Here is a 17,057-nt window from a genome sequence, read left to right as displayed (position 1 = left end):
TCCATATGGTATACTGGTTTTTGAATGTACTCGTAAGCTCTAAAAAGAGACCTAAACACACCTTCGATTCGTAGCAGCTCATTCCATATAACGACACTCTCAGCGCAAGCTACCTTGCAAGACGGGATACAGAGTTTAACAAACTGCACACTTATCATACTTGATACTGTGTTTTTCTTTTTCGCTGAAGAAACGGTTTTCCTGTAACAAAGAAAAGCAAGGAATATGCTGGTAGAGAGTCCGAAAAAAAGGCCAGAAGCAATCGAACCATTCTTCGCGCTACTTCGCTCTGCTGTCGATAATGGTGGTAAACGGGGTCTCCCCTAGCAGACCCTAATGTAAAAATATAATATCGGCTACTTGTAAAGGCTTATATGGTAGCAACGAATGCAGATGACAGGACGAAAGAAAAAAAAGAGAATACTAAATGTGCTCGGAAACTCCTAATGTTTGCCTAAGAAATTTTCGTAGTAACAGCAAAAGCGTTTTCAAATAAGCAAAAAGCAAAGCAGCAAAAGATTCATTGTGGCATGTACGACTGCCATGTGAAAGGATCAGGACAGATCAGTAACCACCTTTTATGTGAAATGCACGCAATTCGTAGGGTTTACGATTTTTGCTAGTATTGCCGTCGTTTTAGTGAGCGCTTGTATTTTTGTACAAAAAAAAAAAAAAAAAAAATAACAACACATGTACAGCATGTTGAAGTAGCAAACGAATGAATTCGTGTCGCCTATTTTGCGATTAGGTTAAGCTGTAGGCTGTAGGATTGTACGAAGATCGATACAAAGCCAGCAAAAAGCAAGCGCATGTCAAAGCGATCCAACATGGTGAAAGGTGCATATTCCTACTGGCTAGCATCCGTGCCAATGAAAACAACCGCGTATTCTCTTGTTCGTGTAGGAGGTGATAGTAAATGCTGCTACCAGGTTATAAAAGCACGACTTAAACTACCGTTCAAGACATGAAACAGGCCACAGATAAGGCGTATCCTTTAAAGCTATTCATTAAATTTCAGTAGAAAAGCCCGATGCTCTCGAGTTACAGGCGCTGCTCTGTAACGCCAGTTTATTTCCGACGGCCTGGCGGAAAATTTAGAGCACATCAGACCTTGATAGCATTATTAAGAATATTTCTAATAAAACCTACACGGCTCACTAACGATGTGCGCGCCCGAATGAGGGTTTTGGAAAGACTAAAGTCGCCATAGATATGTACGTATACGCCTATATATCTGTAAAGTTGTTACTTGTATATACGTCTGCTTTGGAAACCCCGAAATGCATTACCTATTATACATTGAGATTAGGTTCATTCTATACAGGGACGTTGGTTTAAAGCGTTTCTGTATAGAAACGTGGAGGCGTTCTAATAACGGAAAAGAGGCATCTCTAATTTCCTTTTGAGAGTTACTGGTTAATAATGGTAATCTAGGTAGCGCTGATGGCCACAAACACCGAACGCCTAATTATTTAGTTTATCCATGGATCATGCAGTTGGTCCTGCTAAAATTTCTAAAGAGCCATAACTTTTTTAAGTTTCCATCATACCATATGCAAGACGATGATCAAGTGGAACTTGAAATTCCTCTAAGAATAGAAATCAGAACGGCGATATTAGCCCTTTATGATAAATGTTCACAGTTTTTCAAATGATTTTTTTTATTACAATTATTGTGTTTATTATGCGTCTGAAAGTAGCTTAAGAAAGAAATCAACGAAAAAAAACTCTAACGAAGGGATACATATAGATCTCAGGTAAATAAAACACGTTATGGAACTGCTTATTTAATAATGCATCCATTCGTTTGTAACTCCCCCGCCGCTCGGGCTGGTGTCATGATTAATGAACCATAGGCCGATGTGATAACGAGAGCGAGTTAAGGCCGCTACAGAAACTTCTCCTCAGGCCTGGCTTTGCCCGTTTGTTTTTGCGGCAAGACAATGCTTATACTGTTGTTATGGTTTTTATGTCCCTTTTAACGGAAGCCAGACTCAACCGAAAGAGACAAATCGTTTAGCATAAGTGAACACAGAACAATTCATTCATTTATATTCTATTACCAAATTAGAAAAGCATCTACTAGAACGTAATATTATCGCGGTAAGGCACAACTGTTACTATCGTTGCTTGTGATTCGTTGAGACAAGCCACAACTCTGGCTGGATAGAGAAATCGTGAGGAGGTTACGATAGGGGTCCGCGTCCCTGTTCAGGACCTATGAGACGAGTCAGGTCCGTTTGAAAGTTGAACAGACACGTTGAAGATGCTACAGGTAACGATGGGAGACGTCGACTGAAAAAACGCCTCGTCTGACTTTGCCCCTTCGTTCGTGTCGATACAGTCTTAGATTCTCGTCGACACGAGGTAGTTCTGCAATAGTCGTCTTATTCGAAGCAACAATGGATTCGTAGGTTATCTGTTTTATAAAGTCCAGTTCACCATAATCCAAAAGTCTCAGTCCAAAACAGTCCAGCGGATTAATTTAAACACTGCTCACCAAGAACAAATATAAACTAGCCTCGGTCGCTATTACAATTACTCATATTCGACTGTTGATAGAAGCAAAATCATGCGGCGTACTGCTCAGTCGTTCCGTGGAAGTTTACTATGATGAACTATTGATATGTCAGGATCGGCATTAGCACATTGTCCATCGATAAGTCGATTATTTGCGTCAAATGTTTGTCCCGCATAACCCCCAGTTCTTCTGTAAAAGCCGCGCTAGAAAATACCAAGTTGAAACGTGTAGTAATTTTTAGCATGGTTGAGGAAAGTTTTCTAGTCTATTTAACTTCGTAATTCAGAAAACGTCTCTAGAGTTACCTGTAGTTACCTGTTTATACAAACAATACAGAAGCGATGCTTTGAGCAGACGAATGTACTTGCAAGCACGTGGGGGTTCCGCTACAACGGCAAAAAAATCCAAACATTCCTCAGCAGTGCCGCTGCTTGTATACGGGCACACCACGTACTGCCTAAATTGGCTGCTTTTCCTTACGGGAGCTATCAGTCTTGTCATTTCTTAGAACATCACGAACAAGTTGGTTTAGTGAAGGCAATTGATATTGCAAAAAAAAAAAGTAAATAGACAAAGTACAAATACGGTTTAAGTTTGCAGCTATACGTAAGTCATATATGTATATAACAAAACAGACGAAACATTGGAAACGTCCAAACGAAATTAAAACATCGTCCTATCGCTTATTTATTACATACACTGCTACAGCTCTAAGCAAATAAATCTCACATTTACTTATAAACAAGGTGCATTTTTTGCAGAAACAAAGTGCCGTTTACCGTTTAGTTCACGTTTAGGTCACGTTCTGTATGCAATATTATTGGTAAAAACCAGTAAATATTGTACATAGTTAACTTATTGTTGATATATATCTAGATAATATTGGAGATAACGCTTAGAAAGAAGCTTGTCACCCCCGATGACGAATTCGGCGACTGTACATCCATTTGGACACCGCATTTTTAAGTAATCACGACGAAAATTCTTTTATCTGACGCCGAAACAAGGGTATGTATTATACACGGGTATTGCTGATCGGATTCAGAATGGAATCAATTTACGTTGTACATACCGGTTTGATGAAGGAGCAAACGGCATATTACGTACACCCGTACGTCATATTGTGGGCAGAAGAAGCAACAACGGCAATCTATCAATCAACAATGAACATCGACACAATCCACTGAATAGACGAAAGCGGAGCCGCACTTGGATTATCTCTGAGTGAAGTCGCCGGATAGCCGTTACGCGAATACCAGTTTGATAGCAGTACAAACAGCAGAAATAGTACGAATACTATATATTGTAGAATTGTAACGGTAACGAATCTGGCTGTGCCGAAAACTGGTAACGGTTGCTTTTTTTTTGCCCTGTTTTAGACGAAAAATAGCGTCTATTAGCACGTCAATAGAGAGGCTACGGCTACTGCTACTACTACTACTACTACTACTACTATTACTCCACCTGTGGGAGCTCTTCTCGCACCTGCTAGCAAAAAATTTATAGGTGGCATCGCTGTTCATTCGCACTGCAACGAGGCGTGCTAGCTGTGGGCCGCATTATTCAGGACGGAATAGGACAGTGCCGAACAGCTACCTACATCTATTGTTCAGGTCCACTCGCAGCTCAAGTTGTCCGCCGGGCGTCTGTCGCTAAATGCAACCCGCCAAGTGCCTTTGCTGACGCATAACCCTTGCAGTTCCTGATCCGGTCAGAAGAACATATCGACTGAGTTGTTACCAAAGGAAACATAATGATCTCGCTAAGTATTTTTCGATCCCCCCAGAAAACGGGTCGACGAAGTGTTGATAAACGAAGTATCTCAGTGAAAGAGGAAGTCGCGGGGTTATACAGCAGAATGGGACTACATGTACGCAAGATACACCGAATTGCATAAGCAAGCGTACGTTACGGTGAACGCCAACTCGGCGCAGTGCTCGTGTTTGAATATCTGCCGATAAAGCAATGATCAGCAAAGACAACCAAGGAAGAGTGACGGCTTAGGTAAAGACCACCAAAGTCAATGGCAAAGCTATGTTGGGTCGGCCCTGTCTATGCATCAGCTATTACGGGATTCTCTCGCTAATAAGAGCAAAATGATTGGTGTCGATCCTGTAGGTCAGATAGACGGAATGGATGCTAGGAAAGGCGGTTCGGACTTGTAGGATTGATCATGATTTTTCTCTCCACCGTTGCCATCATTAAGTACTGTTGATAACGAGAATCGGTTGCCAATAAGTATTATCATAGTAATTAACATCGTTAATATAACATTGATCGAAATGCGCTAAACCATAGATAGCCGTGTATTACATAATAATTGGCTTTTTGCTAAGCTATATATTATCTAAGTGTTTGCGCTGAAGAAACATAAGATATACCTGTACAAGACGCGAATGGAGACCTTCGCAAGAAATAGTCTTCGGGTCGTCGTACTCCATTATTATGACGCATCGTGTTGGCAAGACTCGGTGAAAGTCTTGCGATCTTCGCTATAGGTTTTGTAGATTCCAATACCAGGTATGTGATACTAGACACGACTGTGACCGGCCTTTCCGAGCTTCCGTTAAGGCGCTAGATCTCATCACATGAGCTATTTTCACGATAGAGGATGTATTATGAAGCTACGGTGCCGCAATAGCTCCGTCGGGGGTTGGCATTACCAGTCGGCAAATAGGTCAGTCTCGCTCGAATTTGAAACGCTACCAGTTTTAAGGCACGTTACAGGTTTTCTCATACCGTAGAATGAATGCATCATGGGTCGTAACATTTGATCTAATTAATTTAGGCTTAGGCCATTCTAGTTTAATTGTCGTAAAGAAAAAAGCTTAAAGTATCATTGTATAAGTACTACTAGTATGACTTAGACGTTATGTCTCCCGCAGACATTCTTACCCTTCATTCTTATCACGAGCGCGGCTAAGTTCTAATTGACGGAGTTATACGTCCGCTTTTTTATACGTGTTATGGCGCTCGCCTCGTACACTTATCTCTTTTCTGATTCAGCTTGCTTGCGGTTTTGCCAAGGAAGCACATTCTCAGGTACAGATAAAGCCATTGATCAGCACAGATCAGAACGCGATCGTCAAAATCAGGAAACCGAGAAATGGCAAATAAACTCATAGAAATTACACAGCATTGTCACGGAGACTATGCAGACCGTTGGCAAGAATATAGAAAGAACACCCCGATAAAGGCAGTACAACATACGGGACGACATGGCGATCGGAACGCACACGACTATTGACAACAGGAGCGGTGGCTATGGACAGGGAAGAACGTGTTTATCAAAGCGTTGGAATTCATTGACTGCCTGGTCTATTTGTCAACAGCAGCCCTATTGAAAAAGCTATTTGTGCCTGATAAGGTGATCAGTTAAATTAGGTGCGATAGAGAGGCAACGGTGGAAGAAGTTCTACGGTGACGACGTTGTCCAATCCGGACAGATCTATCTCAATCATACACAACGCCGTATAATAATGGAGCACCTAAACGACTTTAAGACCGACTAACTGATGTTAAGCTATTTGCCTATAGAAAAGATTCGTTAACATTTATGCGAAATTAGGGAACAAATGTATACATAGACGTACAAGCGTTACTCTCTAACTGTGTCGTCGCTGGCATGTTCTATTAAGATGTAGGAAGAACAGCTGAATTGCTGGTCTTGATAGCATGCAGAAGGTTTGAATACCATGTAAGCAGAAGGGCCTATAGTAAGCCGCAACACCTGGCTCACGTGGCATAGGAGGTAAACCGATCATCTTAGGCTGACTCGCAGATCCTTATAGCTTATTGTGTCCTCCTCCTCCTCCTCCTCCTCCTCATTCTTCGTTTGTTGATGTCAAGCGTTATATACTGCTGAAAACCTATTTCTTTGCTTTTTAAGCAAGCTTCCGTGCTTGTTCTGTTCATGTTGAACGAGTATATCAAATGCGGGGCTTGATATTCGTATACGCTGGCTTTACCACTTAGTTAATTAAAGACTATATTCGATAATTAAAAAAAATAACACTACAATAGGATACGTAGAAACTGATTACGATATCGAAAAAAGCAAAAAAAAAGCCTTTAAAAACGATTACACTACAAAAATGTTATCTCAATGTAAATTAGTGTTAACAAAACAAAATCTGAATCATATTCGGCATCTTCTAGTCGCTCTGCTGCGTCGTATTCACCTATGGGGCAAAGGAGAGCTTGTCCACTAAAGTGTGTCATGTGACAATTAACTAAAGAAAAAACATAGACAAAACGACGGGAGCTTGCGCAGTAACTCAAAGACTAGGAAGACTGAGCGATAATAATAGCTGGGACAGTATAGCCGACCATTTAATATATTCCTGCCGGAATCCTGTTAGCACAGTTGAATTTAGCAATCTATGTTGCCTGATTTTAGTAACAACGCAAACATCCTACTATTGGAACATTTTTGTAAAATCTAAGTCCATAAATGTATTTTCTGGCCAAGCTGGGCTCCAGAAGAGACGCGTTGAAACATAGCCTCGTATGAACTCTCAGACCTTTTAGAAGGACACAGTGTTTGGCAGCAGACGAAAAGATCAACGCAGTCTGAAATAGTGCACACCCACTTCTATTTCACATACGTAGCCATGTCTACGAAATGCCCTAATAAATGTTTGGAACAATATTTAGTATTACCCGCCCTCGTGTGTCCACAGGGCTGGAGTCTTATGGAATCTGGGTAAAAACGGATTGTCGGGGTTGTGATGCCTTTCGCTTGCTCATAATGTCACCCCTAAGTGCACAGTGGCGCCGACGAAAGCCGGTGAAAGCGCCGGCCGAACATTGTCAAACGGAAAGATGGAAGGAAAGGCTATACAGTGGAGAAACGCTGAGATAGACACACAGATTAGACACGAGCATAAGGCCGCCCTTACATTTTCTTTTCCACAAATTGCGTACAACCAGCAAGTAAACAGTGCATATATTATTGACTATATATCTTATCATATGTTATTACATCTTAATATATAGACAAGCGTATAATATATAGAAAAAAAATGAATACTGCCGCAAAGTGTACATAGCCAAGAGCATAGCACGTATCGCAAATCAGATTAGTATGCATATAACGAATAGAGATATATGTGTACACATCATGGGAGGTGTGTAAAAAATATATATATATATATATATATGGATTACAAGAAATAGGAAAGGCGAAAGGAGGAAAAGAAGGAAAAGGAAAGCGAAAATAATGGCGTGCATGGCAAAACAACCAGGTGATAGACGGTATAGAATAGTGCACAAATCCCCGAGCATCCATCCCTGAGATCCTACCCACTTCACCACGAATGACGGTTTAATAGCCAAGTGGTGATGATAATGGACAATTTCTGGTTTGCCAATAGTACATCAGGATAATAAAACGACCGTATAGAAGCAAAAACCTACGCAGTACTATCGGCGTGTCGGAGTGTCTGTCCACGTATGGGTACCAGTGAAGTCCCACACAGCCCACGAATATGGGTCTGACTACTTGTTTGCAAGGACTTTATCAACGCTGGCTCATCTGCTTGTTAAACATCGGGTCGCCGGATGGCCGCTATTTACTCCGCTGACTAATCTCCTAGCCTGTTAAATGGAATAATCATTATTCCAATGAGTTTGCCATACATAAAGACATGAACAGCAGATGGCGGAGGCGCCAAAACGGTCGGTGGAAAAAATCAAGCTCCGTCAGTCGTAACCGTTCCATTTAGTACGTACTGAATGTATTTGGTAGCGGCGTACGAGGCTCAGAAAAAAAGCGCTTGCGTTAGATGGGTAAAATCAAGAAGGTAGATATCAGAAAACCGGTAAAGAAGCACAAAGGAATAAATATGTAAAGGATAGAAATCAATTAGAGAGAAAATTGGTCGGTTTTGGTGAGAAAAATGTGGAAAAAAAAAAACAATGCGCACGCATTGATTTTCTTTTGCCCTTTGGCAAACTTCATTGAAAGGTTCACGTAGAAGATTGGAACGCCCGATGGCCAGCTACATCAGTATTGCGGGTGCCTGTCAAAAACTGTAAACACGTTCATATTGATTTATACATTTGTTACTGTATCTGTTAAACCCGCACGATGCGTGCGCGACGTTTGTGTAACATGTATAAACAAGAAAAAACCAAGAAGTACAGATTTGTAGATGATATACACACAACGCGTTACGCGTCTCTAATTCAATGCCTCGTATAGTATTCAGTTTTTGAAAGCTAACTTACGTTATGCTTAGCGTGCTGTAGCGCTTCGGCAACGGTTCAGTTGTACCATTCCAATTACGCTTGCTGTCGTAAAAATTACCTGATATTGAACGTGGTAATAACATAGGTGTGTCCTGCTTCATAATTATGAATTGCAGAGCAGGAAGTATCGTCTGAACAAGCGCGGAGTTATCGTCGGAGGGGAAGGAAGCGAGGATGAGGATCTCAAATCCGAGACAGCCGAAAGTCAAAAAGGTAACTTCACGCTCACATTGAGTAGAATCGAATCGATCAGTAGGTCTAGGAAGGTGATAAACTGGCCTACTTGTAAATAAACACTGATCGTAGGCTGCGCATCAGCAGGTGCCCATCGTCTAACAACATCGTCTAGACAGGGTATTTAAGCCTTCAAGTGTCCCGCTTACACACTCGAATTACAGAAACAGAAAGAAGAGTGATAATGTCTATAATAAGTTATTTTATTCGGTTTGCCATTAGGAATGGTAGCTTACGTTCGTACGGTAGAACGTTAGATTCGTTTCATTAGAATATTGTCTGGAAGCTTAACTTTGTTTTGCTGCCGTTAAATTCCGATAAAAGCTAATCTCATAGCATTATCATATAGATGTATATATATATTTATCAAGTACACGATACCCCACAATAATTAACTTGTAAGTACGCTAGTGACAATATCTGTCGTGTCCCATTGCTAGACAATATTTTGGCACAGGCCTTCATCGTCATTTCAACTAGCCGTCTCATTCTGAGGAGATCAGCTGACGCCCCTCTATGAGGTTTTTAGAAGTAGGCGGCGATTTGCAACGAATTCATTCGCTAAATAGTTTTTTCATCTTTTCAGCCTTGTACCGATGCAAATCGGCGTTAGCTCTCACCCCCGTTTTCAGCTAAAAGGGTTCGCTGCATACCTCCAATCCGCTCACTTCTATGGAGATTTTCTAAGAATTTAGTAACTTAGAGATAATATGCGTACATATGCTTAGTCTATGTACCTATCGGAGCTAGATGACGGAATCGCCTAGCTTTAGAAAAGGCTAAATCATTTCCAATTAACTTTTTATCTTTCTATTCGCAACACACAGGACCGATTCCTCGGAGGTTTTGAATGAAGAGGACTACTTTGGAATAACAGCGTTTGCGGTGTTCAAAAGTTGTAAACTGCTTTTTTGTGGGGCTACATCAACGCAGCGTTAAACGGAATTTGTTTGTCTGAACTAATCTGCTCTATCGAAAAACCAGGATGCTTATTTTACTGGGCACTGCAGACATCTTTTAGAGAATTATGTAGGGGGTGTAGTCTAGGTGGTTCGTGCGCATTTCTTTGAGTGCGTTGTCGTTATAAGCATAAAAATAAGGCAGAAACGATTACGAGGTATTAATCATTAGGAAAACAAGGAAAAAAAAATACATTTCCCAAAATATGTGTACAAATGCCTCGGGTACGGTTCGTTTTTTAACTAGACATTCACCATACGCCACCTCAGTGACCACTCTGAGACGTACTAATTCCGTACACAGAATTGGCCGATGACGTGACAATCTGCCACGTCAACAAATTGCACTGGTTTCTCTATCCTTACTCGTCGCATTTGCATAGGATGCGCTGTAGTCGCCTCTATTACACAGCCTTCTTGCAGCCTTTTCGTTCTATCTTGTTTTAGTCCATTTGCCCCTAGGCCTATGTTTATACGTGTTCTTCTTGTACTCTCCTAATCCTCTAGTTTTCTTTCCCTCTTGTCTCGGGCAGTTCTGTTCCTGAAAAGCAAACTTTACGAAGGCCTCTTTTGCTTCGATATGCCGATCTGGCTTGACAGCCAGTTCGACCACATGAACTTTCTCACACATCCATGTTCAATTCATTCGTTGCTCTCATTCAGCTGACCGCTGCTCCTTCCCTGTTTGCTTCGAGGACTGGCGTCTACCTCTCTGGCTGACTGGCACCGTATATATAGAGCGCTTGCATATCGGCGTCTCCCTATAGCAATCGCTTTTACCTGCAACGATTGCTTTACTAACATAGAGTCCTAAGGCCTAAGACTCAGCCAACGGTCGTTCCAGCAAAACGGTGCTCGATGGTCTTATCCTGACGCCTTGTGAGGGTACGCTTATCTAGGTCCTCTTTTTTACTGCTACTCTGCTTTGCACGTTTTCGCGTCAGTGGATCCTTCGTTCGTCCGCTGCTTGTATGGTCCGTACATCCTGATTTTGTGAACTTGTGATTCCTCACTGGTGGTAGCCGTTTGATGAACGATGTTAGTTTTCAGCTAGGTCGTTTCTGTCCTATCTGTACTGCGCAGCAGGCACCTAGGTCACTTGCACTAGAACACCAATGCCTATATCCTCCAGATGTCCAAGGCCGTAGGATTTGCATCTAACTCCAACCGTTTGGTTGTTGCTAATGGCTCAGCTCTAAACAGCTACCCTTTGTAGCTTGCATGGAAGCCAAAAATGAAACGAGCTGGTCTATTAAGCTTTGCTACTGTAATCAACAGGACGAGCAGGAATCAACAGTGCAATGACAGGGAATAAGCACGTCAGCAAACGTGCATTCTGCTATTCAACGAAGTTCTCATTTGACTACGTAATTACAGTCTGGTTTGGACTTGCGACAATGAATGAAGCAACGGTATACTCCACCTCTAACATTAGAACCTCGTCGCGAACAGCGTTGGTAGACAGACCGAATCTTATGACGTAGTTCTTCTCTGCGCCGTAATTTCAAAAAGCGACAAAAATCTGTTGCGGTCAAAAAAATGCAATTCAGAGATCAATGGGAGTTATTTGGGTCCCTGTGTCCCCCCGCCCTCAGCACTCCGCTTAGAACCGCTTGTTACGCGAAAATAACCCGTTTCCCGGTAGAAGATTTTCTCTATCAAGAAGCGTCTGCACAATGATGACAAACGCTAAGTGTTAACGGCCGCCTAGTGACAACCTTCTTGGCTAAGCTCTCTTCCGTATCGAATTCCATGTACATACAGGACTGTAGAAAAATATTGTACTATGCATGCATGTCAAATAACTTGCTGTTTTTATTGAGAGAAAGGATGAGAGGGCGAAAAGGACGTGACCTCCATCTGTACCGGAGTGCACCTGCATTAACGGTGTATCAGGATAAAGATCTATGTTTAATGAAACAATTCACACTATTTTTAGCATGTGACACGTGCCAAAGTCTTCTGACCAATAAATGCACAAATCTACCCAGCACAAACATAGTAACGGATGGTGCTAAACGAGGGTCTTTGAGCTGACTGATATCACGCGAAGTCGAAGGTGACTATGGTATCGGTGTGTATGGACTTTTCGTAGGAATCGTTTTTTGAGGTGTTACAACATGAAGTTCTAAAATAGATTGGAAGGAAAAGCAAACGCTTTTCTTTAAAAACCCACGTATCATCTCGAAATACGTTGCTTCACGCGTAAGCATCTCTAATCGCAGATAAACTTGAAACTGTGTGCCGTGTGAGGTCGTATAATGCTGAATATCGCTGGTCAATTAGGTTCCATAGGGGATAGTGTGGTAATGTGTTAGCCAAGGGGTTTGAAGATGAAGAGATATTATAGTTACTATGGAACTTCTGTAATTCGGCTATTGTTATCCAGAACTTTGTTTTTACGCAAGCGCGAGATGTACAATTACCCCTAGTGTCCTTCCGTTGCGCTAGTGGTTCGTTGTGTTACAGGCGGTGAATAAGCACATTTAATATTTTGCGTAATCAGCTCGGCGCTAGTGTTGATCTTTTGAAAGGTAAAGTTTTTGAACCTCGGCTGTGTTCTCTTAGACTAGGATGTACAGGCCATCGGCAGGCCTCGAAATATATAATAGGCCGGCTTTTTCTCAACGTAGTCGAACCTCTAATCGTATTTGCCTGCAAGAAACAGTGATCTGAAGAAGACTGTTTTATGGGTCAGAAGAAGGTAAAAAAACCGTGTTGCCTTTGGTGTTAATCGACATTGCCAAAGTATAATATATAGCTGTGGATACTTTTGAGTAGGCTTTAACCAAGCGTGTAGCTCCTCGTTCCAATTTAACCCGACGTATGCCTTATTGCGTCTAGAGGACTGAATAGAGGCCCGCTCAGAGTGTGGGCCTCATCAAGCTGCCATAAATGTATTCCATGAACGCTTCATAAAGACTAGCCTACTCCGATTATGCCTTCCGGTACTGGTCAGAACGTTGTTGTAAGCTTGCGAAAGCTCTTAACGCTATTGGGCTCTCTCGATCGGACAACCGGATGTGAAGTCGTTCGTGGTGATAAGACCTCACTTATCATGATACACTTGCTTAGACTTTTGTAACAAGTAAAAGTTTTGAGTGTCATTTTATCAAGTCTAGTAGCTCTTTTGCCTAATGTTCACTATAATGTCGTAAGGTGGCGCGAAAGCTTTTACCGATCCAATTGAGTGGCACAGAGAAGATCAAAAAGCTCACGGAATTGAACGAGAGGCTCTGAAAAGGACACTTGAAATTTTGGAACCCTGTCTTCGACAATGATTTGGTTCATTTAGAGAGAAAAAAAACACTAACCTTTGAGCAGATATTGGATAGCTAAATAGGCAATCTGTCCCTGATGGAATTTTGTAGCCTCGGCTTGATAGCTCACAAGCCTCACAGAACATCTGCAAATCTACGAAAACGTAGAGAATCTTCCATGCTGCAGCATAAAGAAGGAGTATTTCATTTCAGTCTTTTTGAATAAGCGAATCGATTCCGTTCTATAACTATAAGTCGATGCAGTGTTTTACTTTTGAAATCCTCGATGTTTCCGACACGTATTGTTCCCGCGTGGCTATAAAGTAAGAAGAATATTATACGATCAAATTGTTAAGGTCACTATATGACTCTAATCAAGGAGAAACAATGCTACATTGAGATTACATAAGTGTATGTAATACGTGCAGTATCAATTTGATTGTTGCTTGCAAACAATGCAATAATTGCCTCACTCAAATATCTGGCCTTTTACATTTTCAAAAGAGGCCTTTTTAGGTCTAATTTTGACTTCATCCGGCTTTAGAAGAGCCACATCGTTCGTAGCTTTGGACTTCGAAAGCCTAAGTTTTTTCTCTTTACTTTGAAAGCATATAAAATTTAGCTACTTCAATGGCGAATTACCTATGTCCTACGATAGCAATATGAACAGTATGTTTCAACTCACAGTATAATTTAGCAGCGATTCCATTTTTCTATCTTCAGCGTCGCTTGAAGTTCCAGCCATCACAATTATCCAGCCGCCGACATCGAACGGCGACGTACAGTCAGGAGATGATCGCGAGCCCGAGGACGAGCTTACCGAGGAGGCAGCGGCATTTGAAAAACATCGGAAAAGCTACATCGAAATATTACGCAATATACGCCGAAAATACCCTGATGCCCTTATGGAGGAAATTGAAGCAATGGCACGAGAAGAGATTCTCAACAAGGGACCCAAATCGCGGGCCTATTACAGGTCAGAACTAGTGTTAAAGAAAACATCATAGCATGAAAGTATGATTTTGTGTCCGTTGCAGGCAATTATCGGGACGTACAAAGTATGTTATTGCGCTCGTAGGTACATTTGCTGTTTTACGCGTAGCCGATCATTTAGTAGGGAAGCGAAAGACCGTTCGAGAAACGCCACTGACTGATTCCGTCGAATACACGTATCTCAAGCATCAAGTTGACACCAAGCATGCTATTATATTTTAAGAAACATTCAATGCGATGACCAAATTCGGGATTCGCAATAAGCGGGTAAGCAATATCTCGGTAACGGTAGTATTGGAATTGTTGACAACGAGCAAGTATCTCATTGAGCATTTAAGTCCCCTTACCTTTTACCAGTTTCTACAATTGGTAAACAATGGCTTCTGAATCCATTATGCAAAACGGGTAGAAAGCGTCGCACAGTTATTCAGCTCGACACAAAAATAAGAGTAAAACTAATTTAAAGTGTCTAACCACTCTCGTGACGCAGACGATTTAGCAAGTAATACTATTAAATGAACATCAGAGCATAAGGTTGAGCTTGCATCTATTTAACAGTTCTATTTTTTCTCCCGCAATACGGGGGAAGGCGGGTGTAGAAATCTACGTTTATTTAGGGCTATGCGCAGAATTTGTACCGTTATTACCTTGATCAGCTTTTTGTATACAGCTCTCAACAAGCAGTGAGTGCCTGCAGGCAGATGAAAAGCAAACGAGACCTCCTGTTTGTTCCGCATTTGTATGTGTGCGAACTTTCCATTTATTCCCAGCTGTCACCAACTCTTTAGCGAAATGTTGCCCCACCAAGTTTATGAATAGACGTACTTAGAGCTAGCCGGTTCGTCAAATTTCCGTAACGCGGTTTTACGCGTCTGGCACGTCACGCATGCATCTGTGATGGCTTGCCGTGACGGCTGAATATTCACTTATATCGAGACAGCCAAATAATTGTCAGCAATCAATAACCCTAGGGAATATAGTATTCTTATGAGAGTTTTGTTAGGTCTGCTAAACTCGAGTTGTTCCCTGGAATCTAGAATTCGAAATGGAGCTGTCAGGTGTTGCTCAGGACGCCGAGGGCGATAATTGGAATACTCCTCTTTCACTGGGACCCGTTAGCGCTAATCCTGTCCTGTAACGCTGATTTTTCGTTTCCATATTCGTTTGACATTCGACCTCTCCGTCTACCTCTGGTTCTACCTCGAGAATTACTGCTGTTGTTTGCCTGATTAGTCGTTCCAGCTTGCGCATGTCTGCTTAGTTCGACTCCGGTTCTCAGAGCTCCGACTTCCATCGTCGAGTGCTTGTCGTAGCACGCCTATCTGAAAACAGACTAAGCAGCTTCAGCAGGGGCGTATAACAATTTTGCTGCCTTAGAACAAAAATGACAAGGTTTTGCTACACAAATTCTACCACAATCGTTGTTACTTGTCGCTAGCGTTTGTTTATTCCTGTCTGAACATATTTGTATGTTATTACTGGCAATGTTATCCCATTACTGCATGTATTCATTTGTTTAGGCATTAACTTGTTTTCATAATGCCTTTGGAAGATCTTGACGGCCGAACGGTAGGTGAGCATTGGAAGCCCCGTGATGGCAGTTGCTCCAGCGGCGTTGGAAGCAATGTTGGCCAATTTTTCCAAGGACCACAACCCTTGTGGTTACAATGACCATAATCAAATTAGCGAGTTGCCGAACTTTGGTTGCACTACTTGAAATGTTCAGAACTAGCCGCCCTACTTTATAAAACTTTCAAACAATAGCAATTATATTATTTTTAAGACAAGTTACTATTACTGTTTGTATTGCTGGGGATCTAGTTATATTGAACTAGGAGTGCAAGATCTCGATGTGCGCTGGCCTGGCATTTGTAATCTCCCCATTTTTTTACTTAACATTACGGCTAAAGTCGAGTAATTGCCTTGGCAATAGTATTAACTGATATTCAACTTAGCCTGATACTTACGCCTCGAATATTTCGGTTCAGGCAATCCCTTATCCTTAGGTAGGTAAAGCTTGGACGTTCAACTTCTGTTTTGCTCATGTTCGGTCCTACCGTGTCACATGCGCATGATTAACTTCGACTTGCATTCTCTTTAATTTCCAGAATCCAAGCTACGCGTAAGTTGATGGGCGCAGGGCAGTTGATGCGCAGGCGGCCGTCGCGCATGGTCCTTGAGGAGATCCGGGACAGAAAATCACGCGCCTTCTCAAAAGACGAAATAGAGCTCGGTCTTTCAAGGACAGGCCAGGACGAACCGCCTACCATCAAAATCTACTTCGATCCCGGTGAGTCATCTCTCCTTTATTACACCCGAATGTTAAACCAGAAAATATACAAATCCATAAAAATAAAAATCAATCACAAAGATTATTACTGTGGGTCGACATTTATTTAGAACACCTTTAGGTGCATTAATAACGGTAACCCTAAGATATTTTCTTTTAATTTGAAATTGCCACTAGAAATCAACTGGTTCTAAAAACTCTGCGAGGCATAATATACTTCAAAAATAAAATTGCTCTATTAATTCACTGATATTATCCCCAGTGATTATCTTGTTTTCGTTATGGATAAAATAAACTTTACATGTCTTCGAGAGCATCATGGAATATTTGAGTTTCTGAATCCTGTTCAAACGTTTTGAAATCATTATTCCCAGAACGACTGTAATTATTTTTTTATATTTATTATTGTAATACTATAATCACAAAGTTATTTTTTTATAATCCATTTTATAGTCTTACAATCGCCTAAAGCGTTTGTAGTACGTCGGTAGGTTCCTCAGTGTTAAGAAAATTAAAGAGATACCAGCTGTTATTAGTACTAATTTACC

General features: G+C 41.5%; 1 protein-coding gene across 5 annotated transcripts in view; it reads left to right on the top strand.

Moving 5' to 3' along the window:
• Calx (sodium/calcium exchanger 3) overlaps positions 1 to 17,057 on the top strand; it is an 86,367-nt gene that overhangs the window by 44,233 nt on the left and 25,077 nt on the right. For all 5 annotated transcript variants that reach the window (XM_022843180.2, XM_022843177.2, XM_086970774.1 and 2 more), the window contains 3 exons: positions 8,890 to 8,986; positions 13,950 to 14,202; positions 16,328 to 16,509. In XM_022843180.2, coding sequence (XP_022698915.1) covers positions 8,890 to 8,986; positions 13,950 to 14,202; positions 16,328 to 16,509 — 532 coding nt within the window. The remainder of the gene's footprint in view (positions 1 to 8,889; positions 8,987 to 13,949; positions 14,203 to 16,327; positions 16,510 to 17,057) is intronic.

This window comes from Varroa jacobsoni, unplaced genomic scaffold (genome assembly GCF_002532875.2).
Source record: "Varroa jacobsoni isolate VJ856 unplaced genomic scaffold, vjacob_1.0 scaffold_1047, whole genome shotgun sequence".
Classification (NCBI taxonomy): domain Eukaryota; kingdom Metazoa; phylum Arthropoda; class Arachnida; order Mesostigmata; family Varroidae; genus Varroa; species Varroa jacobsoni.
This window is presented reverse-complemented; position numbering and strand designations above follow the sequence as displayed.